The sequence below is a fragment of the Monodon monoceros genome, unplaced genomic scaffold, assembly GCF_005190385.1.
Source record: "Monodon monoceros isolate NGI ecotype Baffin Bay Population unplaced genomic scaffold, NGI_Narwhal_1 Super_Scaffold_10, whole genome shotgun sequence".
NCBI lineage: Eukaryota > Metazoa > Chordata > Mammalia > Artiodactyla > Monodontidae > Monodon > Monodon monoceros.
In genome coordinates, this window is record NW_021703766.1 from 57280037 (window position 1) to 57299933 (window position 19897).

At 43.2% G+C, this 19897-nt stretch overlaps 2 protein-coding genes and 1 pseudogene across 2 annotated transcripts; 2 read left to right on the forward strand and 1 right to left on the reverse strand.

Moving 5' to 3' along the window:
- The first annotated feature begins 346 nt into the window (after positions 1-346).
- Positions 347-3528, forward strand: LOC114903652 (zinc finger protein 587B-like). Its single transcript, XM_029236679.1, is given in 4 exon segments — positions 347-1632; positions 2960-3192; positions 3195-3379; positions 3382-3528. Coding segments are annotated over 4 exon segments (765 nt in total). The 5' UTR covers positions 347-1432.
- LOC114903655 (zinc finger protein 418-like) lies at positions 3521-4972 on the forward strand. The gene is given in 3 exon segments (XM_029236693.1): positions 3521-4556; positions 4559-4729; positions 4809-4972. Coding segments are annotated over 3 exon segments (1065 nt in total). The 5' UTR covers positions 3521-3826.
- Positions 4973-11891: 6919 nt separating this feature from the next.
- LOC114890033 lies at positions 11892-12777 on the reverse strand (annotated as a pseudogene).
- Positions 12778-19897: the final 7120 nt, after the last annotated feature.

Consider the following 19897-nt stretch of genomic DNA (forward strand, 5'->3'; position numbering starts at 1 on the left):
CTCATGCTTGTGTACCTGGGTGATGGTGTCAGCCTTCATAAATGTAGGTAAATGGCCATGAAGGTTTGGTGTATGAGACAAGAAATTCTGACAGGTGGCCAGGGCTTCCAAGAGAAGAGTGGACATGAGATGGATGTAGAAGAAAGGGGTAATTCATGCATATGACACTCAGGCCAGATCTGGTGCTTATTCACCACTATATAGGCTCACCAAGATTTGTGAGGACTTTGGTAGGGCCTGGGGTGCTTCATTCAACCTGGTATATATGGCCATGAGCAAATAAGGTCATCTGTGAGAATCACTAGGCTTGGGGAGGGTGAGTAATGGGGCTGGAGTATGAATGAAGGTAAGGGAGCAGAGAAGTGTCATTGCCGAGGGACAGGAAGGGCAGCACAGAAGTAGCATGGGACTATGAGTATCTGAGATCCACACGTGGTTCTATTCCTTAAATTTGAGGCAAGGATCAGAGTCATGCAGTAAGGCATTTATAGATGATTTCTGATGCTGCCATTGGGAATTGTGGGAGGTCTGTGGTCATATTGGGTCCTGTTTGACTTTACCAGTTGTACTGTGGATGCTGTCTGCCGAGTTGTGGTGTAAGGCCTAAACCCAATATGATGTGCTTCCTTCACGCTTGGTGAAACCTGGGTGCCCTCAAATGGCCTGAGTGCAAGTTCCTCTCCCCACAGTGTTCCTTCAGATAACGTCTCCTAACCTAACAACCATTTTTACAAAGCAAACCAGGAGCTTCTTTGTATCAGGTATCAGTTCCCTACCAGCCCTCAGAATTGTTCAGATAAGACAATCACATCCTCCTTGGAACATCCCAACCCCTTCATCCTAGAAAGGTTCCATCCCACAGCCCCTGTGTGTGTTGTTTTTGCCCATGTACGCCTTTGTGGTGAGTGGTGTCCTATTCTCAGAGGTGTGAATTTATGTGATTAAGAAACTGCTGTCAGTCTCATCGGTCCAGTCTCAGGTGTCATGTGTTAGGCCACCATCATAGCCCTGTGGTGGGGTTAGGAGGAACTGATTTAAATACAAGTAACATGGGGAGAGGAGGGAGATGACTATGGTGTGGGAGAGTGAGGTGTTGGTGGCCATGGTCATGTGTGGCTGTGGGATACTGAGACTGAGGGATGTACAGTTTAAGGAGTGATGTGTGCTTGAAGAGGGAACATGTCTGATGGTTCCAGGGCACTGCATTGATAATTTCAGGATGATGGCCACACCAGGGGAATTGCTTGTCAGGAGGGGGTGGATCCCTTTATGCCAGGCCTATAGCTGAGCTATATGTTCATCCACCTGCCTCTTCTTCTGGTTGTTGTACCTAGTGATCAGTGGGCCCGTGGGGAGAAAACCACACCATGGTGTCAGGGCCTGATTGATCCTCTGATTTGGGAAGCTTGGGTGATGGATAGTCATAGGGTAGATGTGTGGGGAAATAGATTGTGACTTCTCAGAAGTGGACTGTTTGTGGTTTTATCTGTCACCATCATGGCAGGTCAGTGTGAACTTTGAAGATGTAGCTGTGACCTTTTCTTGGGAGGAATGGGGTCTCCTTGATGAGGCTCAAAGATACCTGTACCATGATGTGATGCTGGAGAACTTGGCACTTATAACCTCCCTGGGTAAGAACCTCAAACCTTTCCCCATGTCCTGAACTAGTCTCTGCCCTTTCCTTTTCCCCAGAGACAAGTCTGTCCTTTTCATGTCAGGACCATTGTCACTGCTTTTTTCCCCCAATTCCCTAAGTTGTTGCTGTGGTTGGTTGGGCTGAGATGTTTGCACTGCCATCTGTTCTCCTTGAATAGGCCCCATATCTGCTTCTCTACAGCCTTCCCTGGAAGGATCCAGGGTCAGGAATCTTCCACTCAGCCTAATGTATCCCACCATACTTGCCCTCTTCCTTCTGGGTGATGTTGTCCAGATGCATGTCATCCTTGCGCCTCAGATTCTACTTCCTTCTTTTCACTGACATTTCCTCATGACTGCCTGTGCTGGGAATTAATTCTCTGATGTAGACCATGGACTTCTTGCAAGACCCCTTTCCAAAGTTCTCTTAATAGTATTTAGATGTTTTTCTCTGGCCTATGATGTGATGAGTATGGGTCAGCTGCTCATAGGTGGTATCTTTCCCCTGTTATTTTCATCATCCAGGTCCCATACACTTGTTCATTTTGGAAGTGGGGTGGAGAGCCCTTATTTGTCCACAGGATGGATATGAATTCAGACTCAGCCAAATGGGCTCAAAGGGCTGCTGTACAGTAGCACTATGGGAGTGTATGATAGCCCTGTGTTCAAGTGATACCAGAAATTTGTTCTGTTTGACTAGTGTTTTGATGCTACTTCCAGTGGCCACACCTTATTTTTGCTTTTTCTGCCCCATTCTTAACAGTGCTGACTTGTCAATTCTGCACTGTGATTCTTCCAATTTTATTCCAGCCTGTGGTTAATCCTCACGTCTCTAAACTCCCTGTATCACCCACTTTTCTCACTGCTTTATCTGTGCATTCTCTAACGTTGACCCATATATTTTCTATAATCAAACATGTACCCATTCTTAAAATGTTCCTGACCAACAGCTGTTCTGTTGCAGTCCCGTTTTCTTGGGCCTGGAAATACCCATCTACATTGCAGTCATGTGTTAGCAGCAGACAAGGTCCTGCTGACAGTTGTTTGTAACTAATTTTTTAACCGTCGACTTTAATTTTTCACCCTGCCTCTCCTCCCTATGACACATCATATGGTTGTGTCTTTTCTCTCATGTGGTCTTCCCCCATCCTGTGGCCTTTATAGCCCAGTATTGCTAACAACCATGTCATCAAATTGAACCCAACTCTGTGTTCTTGTAAATAATCACACAAACTCATTCATGTGTTTGTCAGACACACACTGGTGTGTGGGCTCCCCCCTCCCACGGAAATCAACATGTACTTCACCAACATTTCTTGCTTTTATGTTGTTGCCATGAAGTGGAGAATGAGAAGGCTTCTTTTGAGCAGCGTACTTCTATTCAAAGAGTGTCACAGATCAGGAGTCCCAAGGCAAATCTGTCCTTCAAAAAGGCCCACCCTTGTGAAATATGTGTCCAGATATTGAGAGACTTTTTGTACTTGAATGAATATCAAGGAACACATTCAAAGCAGAAATTACATAGGTGTGAAACATGTGGGAAACAATTGTATGTAAGCATAACCTTCATCAGCATCAGAAGCAGTGCATCGGGGAGAAACCCTTCAGAAGAGATGTGGACAGAGCCTCATTTGTGAAGAACTGCAAGTACCATGTGTCAGGGAAGCCATTAGTCTTCAGGGTGGTTGGGAAGGACTTCTTGGCCAGCTCTCAGTTTCTCCAGCAATGGGCTACTCACACTGGGAGAGGTCGAACAGCAGAGCCGAGTGTGGGATGACCTTTCAGAGGGGAAAAACTTATCATAACTGGAAAGAATGCACAAAAGCTTTCAGCCCCAAACACACACTTGTTCAGCACCAGAGACTCCTCACTAGAGAAAGATGTTTTATGTGAAATCAGTGTGAGAGAAGCTGTAACGCCAGTCAGCATCAGAAAGTTTACCATGGAGAAAACTTTTGAACCTGGGGAACATGGGATATTATTTAACAGAAAGTCCAACCTCATTGAACACCAGAGAAGTAACACTAGAGATAGGCCTTATGAATGTACAGAATATGGGAAATCATTTACTAAGTGCTCCAACCTCATTGAACACCAGAGATATAACACTAGAGATAGGCCTTATGAATGTACATAATGTGGGAAATCATTTACTCAGTGCTCCAACCTCTTTACACACAAGAGAGTTCACATGAAACGAAAGCCATATGAATGTGATGAATATACAAAATCGTTTAGCCAAAGCTCTACCTTCCTTCAACATCGGAGAATTCACACTAGGGAAAGGCCTTATGAGTGCAATGAATGTGGTAGAACTTTTACACAAAACTCTGTGCTCCTTCAGCATCAGAGATTTCACACTGGATCAAGACCTTATGAATGCACTGAATGTGGAAAATCCTTTGCTGTAAACTCCAGACTCATTAAACATAGGAGAGTTCATACTGGAGAAAGGCCTTATAAATGCAGTGAATGTGGAAAAACATTTTGCCAAAGCTCTTCATTCCTCCGACATCAGAGAGTTCACACTGGAGAAAGGCCTTATGAGTGTGGGGAGTGTGGAAAATCATTTAGGCGAAAGCCCAACCTTATTCAACATTGGAGAGTCCATACTAGAGAAAGACCTTATAAGTGTGGGAAATGTGGGAAATTACTTAGCAACAAGTCCCATCTCATTGAACACCAGAGAGTTCACACTGGTGAAAGGCCATATGAGTGTGGGGAATGTAGGAAATTCTTTAGCAAGAAATCCCACTTCATTATACATCAGAGAGTTCACACCAGGGAAAGGCCATATAAATGCAACGAATGCGGGAAATCATTTAGCCAAAACTCTGCACTCCTTCAACATCAGAGAATTCACACTGGAGAAAGGCCTTATGAGTGCAGCAAATGTGGGAAAACTTTTAATCAAAGCTCTTTGTCAACCAGAGACTTCACACTGGTTCAAGGCCTTATGAGTGCACTGAATGTGGAAAATCCTTTGCTGATAATTCAGCCTTCATTAAACACAGGAGAATTCACACTGGAGAAAGGCCTTATGAGTGCAGTGAGTGTGGGAAAGCATTTGCCCAAAGTTCTTCAGTCCTTCGACATCAGAGAGTTCACTGGAGAAAACTCATAAAAGTAAAGAAAATTTGGGAAGTTGGTTAGCCCAAGCTCTGTTTTTCAACATCAGAGAACTCACACTGGATCAAAGCCATATAAGTGCTGTGAATGTGGGAAATCCTTTGCTAAAAACTCCAGGTTCATTAAACACAGGAGTGTCCACACTGCAGAAAGTCCGTATGTTGTAGGAAATGTTGGAAATCCTTTACCTAAAACTACAGTCTCATAGAACACATAATGTTCACATTGGTTAATGGGCTTACGGATGTGATAAGTGTGGGAAACCTTTAGCCAAACTGTAGCCTCATTTCACACTGGAGAGTTCACAGCCTTCAGTCTTATTTCATCGGATACCACAAAGTTCACTTCAGAAAAAGAGTAGTTGTGCAGGGATGGATTGTTCAATATAACACTGGGGAGATCCCTTATGAGGGTGCTATCTGCCAATACACCCAATAAACCACTTAAATTCCAGGTTTATGGGAGCTTCAGTGCATTTCTTAACCTGCCCAGGCCCTAACCAGGTTTACATCATTGCCAGTTCCATAGCAAAAGCCATTTCACCACTACTATGTGGCAGGTGCTCATGATGTGCATCATTGAACCACCCCACCGAGTCCAGGGAAGGAAACCTTGATGTTGTCTTGTTTGTGGGAGTCTTTATAATCCTGAGCACTCATTCCTTTCTAATTTGTTTGATGGGTTACCTCACTGATCTGACCAATTTTTGGCCTAGAGGACTCTGCTGGTGACTTGCAACCGGGACTACTTTTTTCAGGGATGTTGTTAGTCTCACGTGACTGCTGTGATGGGATTTTCCTGTGCTTCATGTCTCCAATCCAGGAATAGCCTTCTTCCCATTGTACTGGTTGGTGTGAAAATGGAGGCCTTACTGTTTAAGCTCCTTTAATCTCGGGATTCTGTACACTGTGGTGATTTGAAAACAACTGAGTTGTGACAACAGGGCTGAAGAGCTTTCTTGTGGGATCCCAAATTCTGTGTGCCTCAGAGGGAACAATATGATGTAGAGTATACTTCTCTCTAGTTTTGTCCTAGTTGGCATTGCTGCCCAAGGCCTCCAAGAAAAGACTGCAGGGATGTGATCCTTATCTGTAACCTGGATGCGTTGGTATTTTGTTGGTTCAGAGGTCAGTCTGTAGAGGGGCTGTTGTGATAACCTTTGGTGCTTCCTAAAGCAAGAAGAAATTGTCTTGTTCACAGGGAGTATTGCATTGTGTCCAGGTGGTAAAGGAAATCTGTTTCCCAGGTCTTGCGTTGGAGCCATGTACCCTCATGTCCAGAATTCCAGATAGTGGCAGCATAGGTTATATGATTGTATGGGCAGGGAAATCATTTGTTACAGGGACACTGGTTTTATAGGGAGGGGAATAGACTGCCACAAGATTGTTGGAATGTGTCTGTTTTGAACGGACCTCCACAATGTTCCAGTCCCTATAGCTATGAAGGATGAGCAGGTGCAGAAATTCTCATGGCCTCCAGAACTGTGTATTTTGTGTAGGGAGGCTGTTGCGAGAGGAAAAATTTATAAATGTTCTGTGAATTCCTGTAGCACGTGTGCGTGTTCACCTCAAATCTCTTGCTGTGTAGGAAAATGAGGATAGTGAAGATGAGTTGTGCCCTTTGTAACCCAGCCTGCATTCCCATTGAATTTGGTGGAAATTGCCTTGTTGCTTCTGATATTTGCCACCACTAAGGCAAGGTATCCCTCCCAGACATGAGGAAAGAGTTGGTGGAATCAGTAGAGGTTTGCCAAACTAATTTTCCAGAATTGTAGGAAATCTAGCTTTCTGTTTTGAATCATATTTTCAGAGCTTTAGTAAGGTATAAGTGACATACAACAAACTGATTATATTTAAACTTAACATTTTGACAAGTTTTGACATTCATGTAAATCCATAAAAGCACCACCACAATCATAATAATGAGCCTCTCCATCATCCTCTGTTTTACTTCATGCCCTTTAATAATGTCTCCTTCTGTACTATCTCTGCTCTCCAGGCAAGCATTTGTTTACTTTCCATTATAATAGATTAGCTTCCATTTTAGAATTGTATATGATTCTACTCATAAAGTGTTTACACTTTTTTTCCTTTGAGTAGCCTCATGTGGCTTACTCATTTTGATAGTCATCAATGGTGCTTAAATGAGTAGTTGGTCTTTTTTTTTGTATTGCTTAGAAGTATGACAGTTTGTGGGTGTACCACTATTTGTTTATTCTTTTGTCTTTTTATGCATATTTGAGTTCTTTCCAGTTTCTGATTGTTGCAAATAAACCTGCTAAGATATTTGAATCTAGTTCTTCGCATACATGTTTCATTTATCTTGTGTTAATTTGGCGGTGGGGGGTGGGGTGGAGGTGGGGGCGGGTGCAATACCTGAGTTACAGGGTAAGTGGGTAGCTAACTTTTTAAGAAATTGCAAATTGTGATCTTTTGTATTCCTGCTAGCAGTGTATGAGACATACAGTTTTTCCATATCCTTGCCAGTAGTGGGTATGGTTAGCCTTTGAAAATGTTAACCTTTTAAATAAGTCTGTAACTGTATCCCACTATGGTTTAGTTGCCTTTCCCTGATGTTGCATGATGTTGAGCATTTTTTCATTTGTTTACAGGCATACCTCAGAAATATGATGAGTTGGGTTTTAGATCACTGCAATAAAGCCAGTATCACAATAAAGCAAGTCACATGAAGTTTTTGACTTTCTAGTGCATGTAAAAGTAATGTTTATGCTATACTGTAGTCTGTTAGGTGTACAATAGCATTATGTCTAAAAAAAATACATACCTTAATTTAAAAATACTTTATTGCTAAAAATGTTGACTATCATCTGAGCCTTTAGCTAGTTGTAAGGTTTTTGCAGTAGTAACATCAGAGATCACAGATCACCATAAGAAATATAATAATGATGATAATGTTTGCAGTATTGCAAGAATTACCAAGATGTGACACAGACATGAAGCAAGCAAATGCTGTTGGAAACATGGCACCAGTAGACTTGCTCAATATAGAGTTGCCAGAAACCTTCAATTAAAAACAAACAAACAAACATCTGCAAAGTGCAGTAAAGCGGAGTGCAATAAAACAAAGTATGCCTGTATTTGCCAGTTGTATGTTGTTTTTGGTAAAATATCTATGCATATCTATTGCTTGTTTTTTAAAATGAAATTTGGGAGAATTTCCTGGTGGTCCAGTGGTTAGGACTGCACTTTCACTGCTGAGGGCCCAGGTTAGTTCTCTGGTCAGGGAACTAAGACCCCGCAATCTGCAGCCAAAAATAAATATATAAATAAAAAGAATTAAAAACAAAAAAAAGAATTTTGGCAGTTTCTCTCTCTCTCTCTCTTTCTCTCTCTCTCTTTTTTAAGGAGACAGGCTTATTATTTATTTTTTTATTTTTTTGTGGTACGCGGGCCTCTCACTGCTGTGGCCTCTCCCCTTGCGGAGCACAGGCTCCGGACGTGCAGGCTCAGCGGCCATGGCTCACGGGCCCAGCCGCTCCGCAGCATGTGGGATCCTCCCAGACTGGGGCACGAACCCGTGTCCCCTGCATCAGCAGGCGGACTCTCAACCACTGCGCCACGAGGGAAGCCCTTATTATTTATTTTTATTTGTTTGCACCCAGTCTTAGTTGCAGCAGGTGGGCTTCTTAGTTGCAGCAGGTGGGCTCCTTTGTTGTGGCATGTGAACTCTTAGTTGCAGCATACATGTGGGATCTAGTTCCCTGATCAGGTATTGAACCTGGGCTCCCCACATTGCGAGCACATAGTCTTATTTACTGAGACACCAGGGAAGTCCTAGCAGTTTCTCTTTTTTTCTAGCAATTAAGAAGATAGTGAAACAACAAAAACTTATGTTGGAACTTTATTCATTCTTCAGTAATGTGACTTCTTTGCTATAAAAATTATTGTTTTTGAATACGGGAGTATTTCATAAATATTTTGTGTACTGTACACAACGTAGTGGCCACATACAGCATCTATTTTTTAAGTTTAATTGTTAACATTCTTGATCACTTCTTAGGTCTAGATATTCAGCACTGTCAAGCCATGATTTGTAGATCTGAATAAATAGGCTTTGAGTGTTCTCATGTGGTTGGCCTTTATTTCCACAGGTCTTAGGACACATTCCACAAAATACGTGTAGTCAAAATTCTGTGTTATAAATTGATTTGAAATAGTTTTTGACTGTGATTACACAAGTATTTATTTCATACAGCATTTAGTTTGTTGTATTTCATTTTCTATTTTAGGTTATTGACATTTTAGCAACTAATGGATCCACTTAAGAAGATACCCTTGACTAACATCTTTCAAGGAGGCATTGTTATTCTAAATTGCATTTGGAAGCCTCATCACACCGCGTATAGAAAGTGGGCCATTTGTTAATCAGAATTTCCTCCCCTCCCCTCCCCTCCCCTCCTCTCCCCTCCTAGTATCACTTAGGGGGACTTGCTTCAGATAATTTATGAATAAGTTAAAACTTCCTCACTGGTCAATCTGCCTAAATCTTGCCCCTTTTCTTCTTATATCCCACCACCTTTCCTTTCTTTTCTTTTCCTCTTCAGTATTCTCCTAATCTGGCTCAAGTAGCTCAGTGTCCTTTTTTTTTTTTTTTTGCCAGGCAGCACCCTAACCAGGGATCAAACCCGAGCCCCCTGCAGTGGAAGTGCGGAGTCCTAGCCACTGGACTGCCAAGGAATTCCTGCTCAATGTCCCTTGAATTTGCAATTTCCACATGGAGGAAGCCCTCCTGCATGGACATTCAACTTGGTTGTGTTCTAATCTCTGGCATTGTCAAAGACTTCCTAAATCCCAGGTTGGAAAAGAAAGTTTATTAGAACATTCATTTCTGTGTACACACAGTCCAGGGATCAGTCACTTCTTTTGACTGAGTTGAGAAAAACAGGAATATCGGTTGAAAAATCTCTTAGAGGTTTCCTGAAAAGGATTTGAAGATTAATGAAACTTTATGGAGTTTAAGGATTAAAAACTATACAACCGAAAACAAAAGTTTTGAAAAAGACACTGGAAAATGTAAGAAATTATACTAACCTAGTAAAGGAAAGAAATATTAGACTTCTAATGATTTTGATGTAGTCAGCTCTTTACATTGCTAAACATAATCTTGCTCAAAGCTGTTTTCTCAAGGAAAAGTTGAAAAAGTATAATTTTTAATAATGGCATTGACTTCTAGGTTACCAGGTAAGAAGAAACAGGAAACTCTCAGAGCTTTTGCATAATTTCAAGTGTCTTTAAACATTTGGTTTATGTACATAGATATTTATAAATTATATTTTTGAAAGTTTCTACAGTATCCCTACCAGGATGACTTTTTTTTTTTTGCGGTACGCGGGCCTCTCACTGTTCTGGCCTCCTGTTGTGGAGCACAGGGTCCGGATGCACAGGCTCAACGGCCATGGCTCACGGGCCCAGCCGCTCCGCGGCATGTGGGATCTTCCCAGACCGGGGCACGAACCCGCATCCCCTGCATCGGCAGGCGGACTCTCAACCACTGCGCCACCAGGGAAGCCCCAGGATGACTTTTTTTTTAATGTACTACATTTATTTTGTACAATACGGTGGTTACAAGTAACCAGATCTATCTATACATACCAATATAGAAGCCCAAGATATATGTAATAAGTGAAAATACAGAATACAGACAGCTTGATATTTTGTATCAAGACCAGAAACACCAGAACAATACCATTGTTTAAAAACACCAGAACCCTAATGGGTTCCCATAAGGGAACCCATTGTTCCCTTATGACACTAGGTGGCCACGTGAAGGATGGATGGGTATATAGACTCGCGGTGCTGGCTGTCTCTGTAGAGAACAGGAGGGAACAGGACAGCGACAGCTGCTTAAAGGAACTTGGCTTACATCGCAATGTGTTATTTCTTTTTTCAAAAAAGGGGGGGAATATTACTTCTGGGTGGCAGGGATGTGGACGTTTATTATCTGTCCTTTTTGGTTACTTTCCAACTTTTCGTCTGCAGTGAACTTCCTCTGCGCTCAACCACATGCTCTGCTCCAGCACTGGAACGAACACTGGCAGTGCTGGACACACTAAGGACAGCATGATCCTGAAATTGAAATATGACTACACGTGATTTTAGCCTTAACTGACAGCCTCAGTCCTACCCTCTGTGAGCTGAGACTCACAGCATTCATCAATATGATAATTTAAAAGCAAACTGCATGGAAAACACGTTCTCCATTTACATGAGGGCCTCAGAGGGACCCATCTTTTGTACAGAATTAAGGTAACCAAACTCCCTTTTCTCCAGTGCCATCTGGTGGAAAAGAGAGGAAACCTCATCTGTACCTTCCACAAAAAAACCACGGTTCTTTTCAGTGAAACCCCTCTTTTATTCTGGGGCTACTGTGAAGCAACCGTTTACTTTCTTTAGTGCCATCTTCAAACTAAATTCTTCAGCTTACAGCTTAGATAAGAAAGATCTGCTCTTTCCTCTTCCTCCGCTCAAATTCCTTCTTTAAAAATTTTGTAATCAGATGATGCTTCTTCCTCACGAGACTATTCTGTAACCACAATCCACATTCATCTGCATCTCAAACCCTGCAGCGTAAACAATTCCAACAGTTGATTTCTGTATTAAACATTTAGTGTCGTTTGCTTTTACATAAACTATGACGGCAAACATTTCTCCTTTAAAGAACTTTTTGAATATAACATATTTTCACATAAATATGGAGTGGAAATTACAAATAGTTCCCTCTTCCAAGAACTGGATGAGACAGTAAAAAAGAAAACATACAGTATCTTACCAAAAGCCAATAAAATAGGCCAGATTTTTCAGACATTAAAGAAAAATACCCAAAAAACCAGGACATTAAAAAAGCAAAAAAAAAAAAAAAAAGTAACAGGATTATTAATCCCCCAGTTTGCAATACTCAGTTCCTTCGTCCATTTACAATCCAGAGATGTCACTGAGCAGGACAGTAAAATTACCCTGGAAAATTCCAACTGTACTCACAAAAAAGAAGTCAATTCTCAATGGTTTTCCATTAGTGTTTCATGTGACTCTGATTCCATTCGAGCTTTATAACCTGCTATAACGGACAGCTTTTAAACTGTTTCCAAGTCTGCATTAGCAGAGAGTGGAAATAAAGTCAAAGGCACTCCCTCAGAGGTTCACATTTGTTAGATTTCGATGCAGATTTAAATTTAGTGAATTTTGGTCACCCTGGTCAGGTGGCCCTGTGGGTTCACACACACACACTGGGTGGTTGGTTTCACTTCTTCTTTCTCAAAGTTTATGATAAAGACACTCATCCCTGTATTGGGGCTGACTGATGTGAGTTCGGACCTGCTCAGGGTCACCGGGAAGGAACACTTAAGGTCGGTCAGGAAATAATCCAACAGGCTTCTCATGTAGGGGCCGTGACTCACAACTAAGACACTGGCCACTAACCCTGGAACACTGCTGTCCAAATTAAACCTGGAGACACACTTTTCCCCTAAAGGAAATATCTCTGCCAAAGAACTTTCCAGACAGTCGCTCGGGGCTTCTTGGGAAATCTGTTCATTCTGACCTGCTTCTTTCAGGATCAGCTGACAAAGAAATTCAAAGAAGTCTTTTCCACGCATTTTCACCTGGTCCAAAGTCTCTCCTCCGGGCGGTGTGAACACAGGGCACTCCTGCCCAGCTGCTTTGGCCATGGCCCTTAGCTCACTCAGCGGCCAGCCTTCTGCAACCCCGTATTTACTTTCTCGAAGTCTTGAATCATACTTTACTGTCATATCTTTGCAAAATTTGCTCTTCTCCAAAATTCCATGCACGGTCTGCTTTGTCCTCATGAGGTCACTGGAGAAAATGTGAGTAAACTTCACGTTATTAAGAAATATGCCAGCAGCAGCTGCTTGTTTAAATCCAGTTTCTGAAAGAGGCTCATCTATTCCTTGTCCTTGAAGGATTTCTCCTTGTTAAGTCTTATTTCTCCATGCCGGACCACTGTCAGAGCGAAGCGCGTCATCCCGCCAGCGCCGGGACAGAGCGAAGCAAAGGCCGCGCACGCCGCCTGAACGTCACCCGCACTCCGCACAAGCCACCCGGCACTGCCCAGGATGACTTTTTGAACAAACAACAGTGATTTCATAATTTCAATTTTAAAACAGAACGTACATCTTCTACTACCATGGGAAAAAAATTGTCACAGTATTGTAGTTTATAGAAGACTAAAATTTAATTTCTAAAGATTTGAAATTTACAAATATACTACATTGGGTTTATGGGTCAGCTAAGTTAATATCTCCACAAATAATTGTGTCTGCTCAGTTCAGCATCTTGACACAAAGTGCCCTTCATTCTCTCTCCACCCTCTACCTCAGTTTCCTGAATGCTCACACCGCTTCCCACTACTTGTCCTTCACATGTACTTTTCCCTGTCTTTGGTGTATTCTTCTCAACACTCTACAGTTAGTAAGTCACCAAAGAATAAAAAAATATATCTTCAGAGGATTTTCCCAGAGCTTTTAGACTCGGTCAGGTGCACTGGGGTGGTGGTATGACATCAGGCAGGGCCTGACTTTTCCGTGTCTCCTTGTCCCGAGCTGTACGCGAGGGGAGCAAGGATAATGCTTATCCTCTGGAGCTGTTAAGACACGCAATGGGCCAGAGCGCATCAGATGTTTTGCACCCAGCTTGTGCTCACATGAATGGCATCTGCTATTGGTTTTGTTAGGCAGTTTTGGCGCAGACTCTTTACAAGGTATTAACTTTGGATGAGTGCCTTCAATAACCCAGACCTCCAGTTTTCTCATCATTAAAAAAGAAAAGCATGAATTTGACAATAGAGGAATGCTTACCCTGGAGAATGGTGAAGATTGAAAGAGCTAATGTTTAACATGCTTAATACTAGTGTCTTATGAGTCTGTCTCGTCTGTATAGAATTGATGGTTTTCATGCAGGGAGCACCAGGGAAGTGCTCACTTGTGCCCAGGAGGCCCTTGTTAGGTCTAGAAAAGATGAGAGCCCCAGAGAGCAATTCCCAGGATGCTTTTTCATTCTGGTTTGTCACACAGGTGGAGAGGAATCCTAGTTTCTCATTACTGCTTTTATGTCAGAGATCTGCCTTTTCAGGACATGGACCTTCTCAAAGAAGGAGCCTGGAAACAGGACCGTGTTGGCTGTTGGAAATTATCAAGTTGTTTCCCAGTTGAGCTAGTGTTTTCCAAATCTTCCTGAAACACTTTCTTAGTGGATTCAAGTGCCTGCCTTGCTTGTGACAGTTTCCACCTTACATTCCTTTAGGGTCTGAATCTGCAATTCCTTTCAGTATAGTAAAGTGTGGAGGTTACTGAAGGACTTCAAAGTATTGTTCTCTCTCAATGCTCCTCTTTCTATTACAGATTTTTAAAGTTTTCTTAGTTTTCGACTAGGAGCCTCTGTATAGCTTTGAGCTCCCCTCCGCAAAAAAAAAAAACAAACCCAAACCTTAAATTATTTCTTACGCCAGCCTAGGAAACAAGAGTCCACTTCAAGAGGCAAAGAGCTTATTTGAGATCAAAGAATTGCAGTTTGGGGCACACAGGTTTAGGTAGAAACCCAATTATTGTCTCAATTACAGGAGAGGGGTTTTTATGGCAAAAAGAGAAGATGAGGTAAGTTGTGCAAGATGTAATTGAGGGACTTCCCTGGTGGTCCAATGATTAAGACTCTGCGCTCCCAATGCAGGGGCATGGGTTTGATCCCTGGTCAGGGAACTAGATCCGGCATGCTGCAACTAAAAAAGAAAAGAAAGATCCTGTATGCGGCAAAGAAGATCCCGCGTGCCATAGCTAAGACCTGGCGCAACCAAATATGTTTATTTATTTTATATTTATTTATTTATTTAAAAAATAGATGAGGTACTTGATTGGGTGATGTGTTCATTGGTAAACAGATGAGCTAAAGCTAGGTTTGTACTTCATTGATTATTCAGGTGAAGTGTTGACCTGAAACGAATAGGCTGCCAGATATTTCTCCAGCAAAGATGGGTTTATTTGGGATCAGCTGAGGATTGCAAAGAATCTGCAACCATCGTGAGCCACTTGAAAGCCTCTACCCAGCTAGGGAAGGGGAATGATTTTACAGTAAAGAAAAGGAAGTTGGGAGGGCTGTAGTAAACAGAGTCTGAGGCTTTTCATTGGCTGAGTCCTTGACAAGAAAGAAGAGCAGTCTTTCTTCTTCCTCTTGGGTTCTGCTATCAGTGCAGGTCATGAGAGCTCCCCCTTGTGGTCTCCCAACTCTATTTAATTGAAGTTTCTGTTTTTATTTTATTTTTTAAAATTTTGGCTGCGTTGGGTCTTCGTTGCTGCGTGCAGGCTTTCTCTAGTTGCGGCGAGCGGGGGCTACTCTTCGTTGCGGTGCGCGGGTTTCGCATTGCGGTGGCTTCTCTTGTTGCGGAGCACAGGCTCTAGGCTCAAGGGCTTCAGTAGTTGCAGCACGTGGGCTCAGTAGTTGTGGCTCTTGGGCTTTAGAGCACAGGCTCAGTAGTTGTGGCACACGGGCTTAGTTTCTCCGCGGCATGTGGGATCTTCCCGAACCAGGGCTCGAACCCGTGTCCCCTGCATTGGCAGGTGGATTCTTAAGCACTGTGCCACCAGGGAAGTCCAAATATTCTGTTTATTAATTTTTCACATTCTCCTCCTTTCCTCCCCACCCCCGTTGCTGCGCCAGGAGGGTTGTGGGATCCTAGTTCCCAGACCAGAGACCGAACCGGGCCCTTGGGTGTGAAAGAGCCGAGTCCTAACCACTGGACTGCCAGGAAATTCCCACCTCCCATGTTGATCAGGATCTTCCTCTGAATGCATCACTGATCATGAGTCAGGTTTTCTAGTTTCAGTGGCTTTTTGTTCCTCTATGTCAGGAAAGACATTTCCTGGGTGCAGTGTCTCAAGTCCGAGGAAAAGTGCACAGATTAGAAACCTATTAAGGTCACATTCAAGTCTTAGGCACTTTTTATCTGAAGTCCATGTTATCAAGATCATAAACATTGGAGATCTTATGAAGCATTATCCTACCACCAAAGGGTTGCTGGCAAACTTCTAACAGGCCTGGTCCAGATATCTTGGGAAAGCTGTGTCATCAGATGTCCTCTGCTTCAATTCTGGGAAATCTTTCCTCTCAGGTCACCAATGATGTGCAGATCCAGTCAGGGTTCAGCACTTTCTTTAGGTGTCATGTGAATCCAAGAGTCTGTTCCTTGTAGTTTGGTGACACAAGGGCTGGGTAGCAGTACTTGATAGGGGCCTTCCCAGCCAGGTTGAAGAGCTTTCTTCTGGAGGTGTCTTTTCCAATAGATGAAATTTCCAGGTTGCAAAATGTGATGCTTAAGATATTTGTCTCCTGAGGGCACACTGTGAAAAGATTGCTCGACCAAAACATGGTTATTTTTAATAGAAGCAATCAGGCCTTTGCTAAATTGGAGTATCTCTTATCAGTTGTGGGTCAAAAGAAGCAGGAACCGAGTGAATTGTGCATCCTGTGACTATCTCAGAGGGTGAGAGTTTACGAGTCCCAAAGTGGGGATCTGAGATTTAGAAGGACCAATGGCAATGCTTTTGGCCACGATGTTTGCAGGCCTCTACAAATCTTGCCAACTGAGTTTTAATAAAGCTGTTAGAACATTTGACTAAATCAGAGGATTGAGAGCAGTAAGCACAGTGAAATTATTGTAAAACTGACCAAACAGCACAGACATGTTGAAACACCTGACCAGTAAAATTGTTCCTCGATCACTATGAAGTTCGAGAGGAGTTCCCCAGGTAGGGATAATCTTTTCCGAAAAGACATTAGCCACAGAAGAGGCAGTAGCCTGTCTGCAAGGGAAGGATTCAATCCAGTGTAAAAACATACAGATCATAATTAAAACATATTAGTATCTGTTAGATGGAGGAAGTTGTATGAAATGGTTTGTTTGTTTTTTTTCCCCAGTTGACAGTGTGAAGGAGTTGTTACATTTTGTGGATCAGCAACATCGGCTTCCTGAGGAACCTTTGCTAAAATGGATTATGAGAGTAAATAATCTGGGGGCTATGTGTTTGGTTTCAAGTGCTGCAGAGTGGAAGAGCGTGTTTGGGTTACAGCAGGACTCAGAGGTCACTATGAAATAATCACAGATGTCTATATGTGATCCAGACACACAGGAGGTTGTTGCTGAGGGAACAGCCAGCCTGGTGGAAGGATAGAAGCCACTGTAAAGTCTGTTTAGCCTGAGAAGGGGGAAGGTCCGTCCCCCCCCAGTGAATGCCAGGTGGAGCATCCCAGGCGAAGCAGATGATATGCTTTGTGTGCAAGCAGTGTGGGACTGGCTTTATGATGATGGGGGTACTCACCGGCTGAATATGCCCATTACCCAGGTCGTGGTAAATGCCGCAGTTCAAGGAGCTCCTTTCGCACGGGCACCCCATATGACCTTGTTGCGAAAACTGAAAACAGTTCAGGGAAACTTTGTGGAAATGATTGCTGTCTCAGTTTCCCTTCGTGGGTATTACCAATGCTGATAAAAACATTATATTAGGGCTTCCCTGGTGGAGCAGTGGTTGAGAGTCCGCCTGCCGATGCAGGGAACACGGGTTCGTGCCCCAGTCCGGGAGGATCCCACATGCTGCGGAGCGGCTGGGCCCGTGAGCCATGGCCGCTGAGCCTGCGCGTCCGGAGCCTGTGCTCCGCAACGGGAGAGGCCACAACAGTGAGAGGCCCGCGTACAGCAAAAAAACAAACAAACAAAAAATACATTATATTAATTAATAAGAGATTGAGAAAAGTCCCTTGACTCTCCCCTAGGACTCTCTCCAGTCTCTTATTAATTAACAATGTTTTTTATCAGCATCAAGGGACTCTTCCCAAGAAGGTGAAAAAGATTTTTTAAGTTTTTAAGAAATGAGGTGAATAAAGGAAATACGAATATGAGCGAAACAAAGAGGAAATGTAAAGGAACAAGTAATATGACTTGTCCTAGTAGTTTGGAAATCTTTAAATAGGATTTACTTTTTAAAAAAATTAATTAATTATTTATTTTGGGCTGTGTTGGGTCTTCATTTCTGTGCAAGGGCTTTCTCTAGTTGTGGCAAGCGGGGGTCACTCTTCATCACGGTGCGCGGGCCTCTCACTATCGCGGTCTCTCTTTGCGGCACACAGGCTCCAGACACGCAGGCTCAGTAGTTGTGGCTCACGGACCTAGTTGCTCCGCGGCATGTGGTATCTTTCCAGACCAGGGCTCGAACCCGTGTCCCCCGCATTAGCAGGCAGATTCTCAACCACTGCGCCACCAGGGAAGCCCTGTTTGGAAATCTTTAGTTGCTATTAAGAAATGGGATGAATCTAGGGAATTCCCTGGCGGTCCAGTGGTTAGGACTCCGTGCTCTCACTGCCAAGGTCCCAGGTTCAAACACTGGTCAGGGAACTAAGATCCCACAAGCCAAGCGGCGCGGCCAGAAAGAAATGGGTTGAATCTAGCAGATATTGAAGGGGTTGAGACAAGAGTTTTAATCCAGCACTACCAAATATTGAGTGGGCCAAATGGACCCCCTTCTGGGACACAACATGAAATGGCCCCAAACAAGTCTGCTCTATTACCCCAGTTTGGAGACATTAAAAAAACCTGAAAGCCAAGATTACTATAAGTACCCTGACCAGCAGTCACTTGGGGCAGTGGTTAAGCAGATTATTCAAGGTAAAGGTCAGGGTCCCTTGGCTTCACCCTTTACTGTGGACCCAAAGCCTTTTGCATAAGAGTGGGTAAAATGGTCAGAGTGGAAAAGATGAAACAGGAGGGAAGGGGGTAGGGCACAATTTTAAACGAATAACATAACCATTTAGGATATGATAAAAACTTGTTAGAACCGACTAGGTCCAATATGGTGGAAGACTCCACTTCCAGTAGACCTTGAACCTCATTATACACTCGTTGTAATACATTGCCATGCTAAATGACATACCCACAGGCACCGGAACAGTTCTGAGGCTGACCGTAAAAGTCCAAAAGGTGGGTGGTGGCCCAATTCCTGGGAATCCTCCCCTTCCTCAAAATAGTTCAAATAATCCTCCCACTCATTAGCCTATGAAATTACCAAGCCCATGAAAACTAACCACCCCGTATTTTGGGGCCACTCTCAAGACTTTTGAGACGGACCATATTCTGTCTATGGAATATGTATCTCTCTAAATAAATCCGCTTCTTACATATCACTTCGTCTCTCACTAAATTCTTTATGCGATGAGACATAAAGAACCTGAGCTTCATTAAGTCCTGAAACAAAGTGTGCGATTTCAATTAAAAGACAGTGGGTTCGGGCTTCCCTCGTGACGCAGTGGTTGAGAGTCTGCCTGCAGATGCAGGGGACACGGGTTCGTGCCCCGGTCCGGGAAGATCCCACATGCTGCGGAGCAGCTGGGCCCATGAGCCATGGCCGCTGAGCCTGTGCCTCCGGAGCCTGTGCTCCACAACGGGAGAGGCCACAGCAGTGAGAGGCCCGCGTACCGAAAAAAAAAAAAAGACAGTGGGTTCAAGTCCCATCTGGGTTGTGCAGTTTCAAAGAGAAGTTTCCAGGATATAAAGTTTTGTCAACTTTACCTCAGTGTTTAATGGAAATGGATATTATGTCTGGCTGGGAAATACTTCCCTTACCTAGAATTGTAAAAACAAAATCTGGATGAAGTCCTCATAGAGACTACGTTTGTGAAAGGAAAATCAAAACGGAGTTTCTATTGCTAAGAGACCTCTCTAAAATGGAGCCAGGAGGCCATTAAGGACTTATGACTTATGCATGTCTCAGCCTGGATGGAATCTGACCTTTTGATCACTCATTGCCCTAATGAAGGCATCCAGAATATTTGCCAGAAACTCAAGTTACTTATCGGACCCTTACCCCAAAACAACTCATGATTCTTTCAGGACAGGTATCTCCTGACTCGGGTCAGAGTCCGACACAATTCTCATCAGGCAAATTTTAACAATCTCATGGCTTTTTGTCTTTATAAGCCCCTGACTCCTTCTATTCCCTACTCTTTTTCTCTTGTTGCTGAATGCAAGTTCCTGTGCCCAAAGCACAGTGAGGCCAAGCAAACCAAAACATTGGAGTTTGGAGCAGAGAAAGGTTTATTGCAGGGCCAAGCAAAGAGAATGG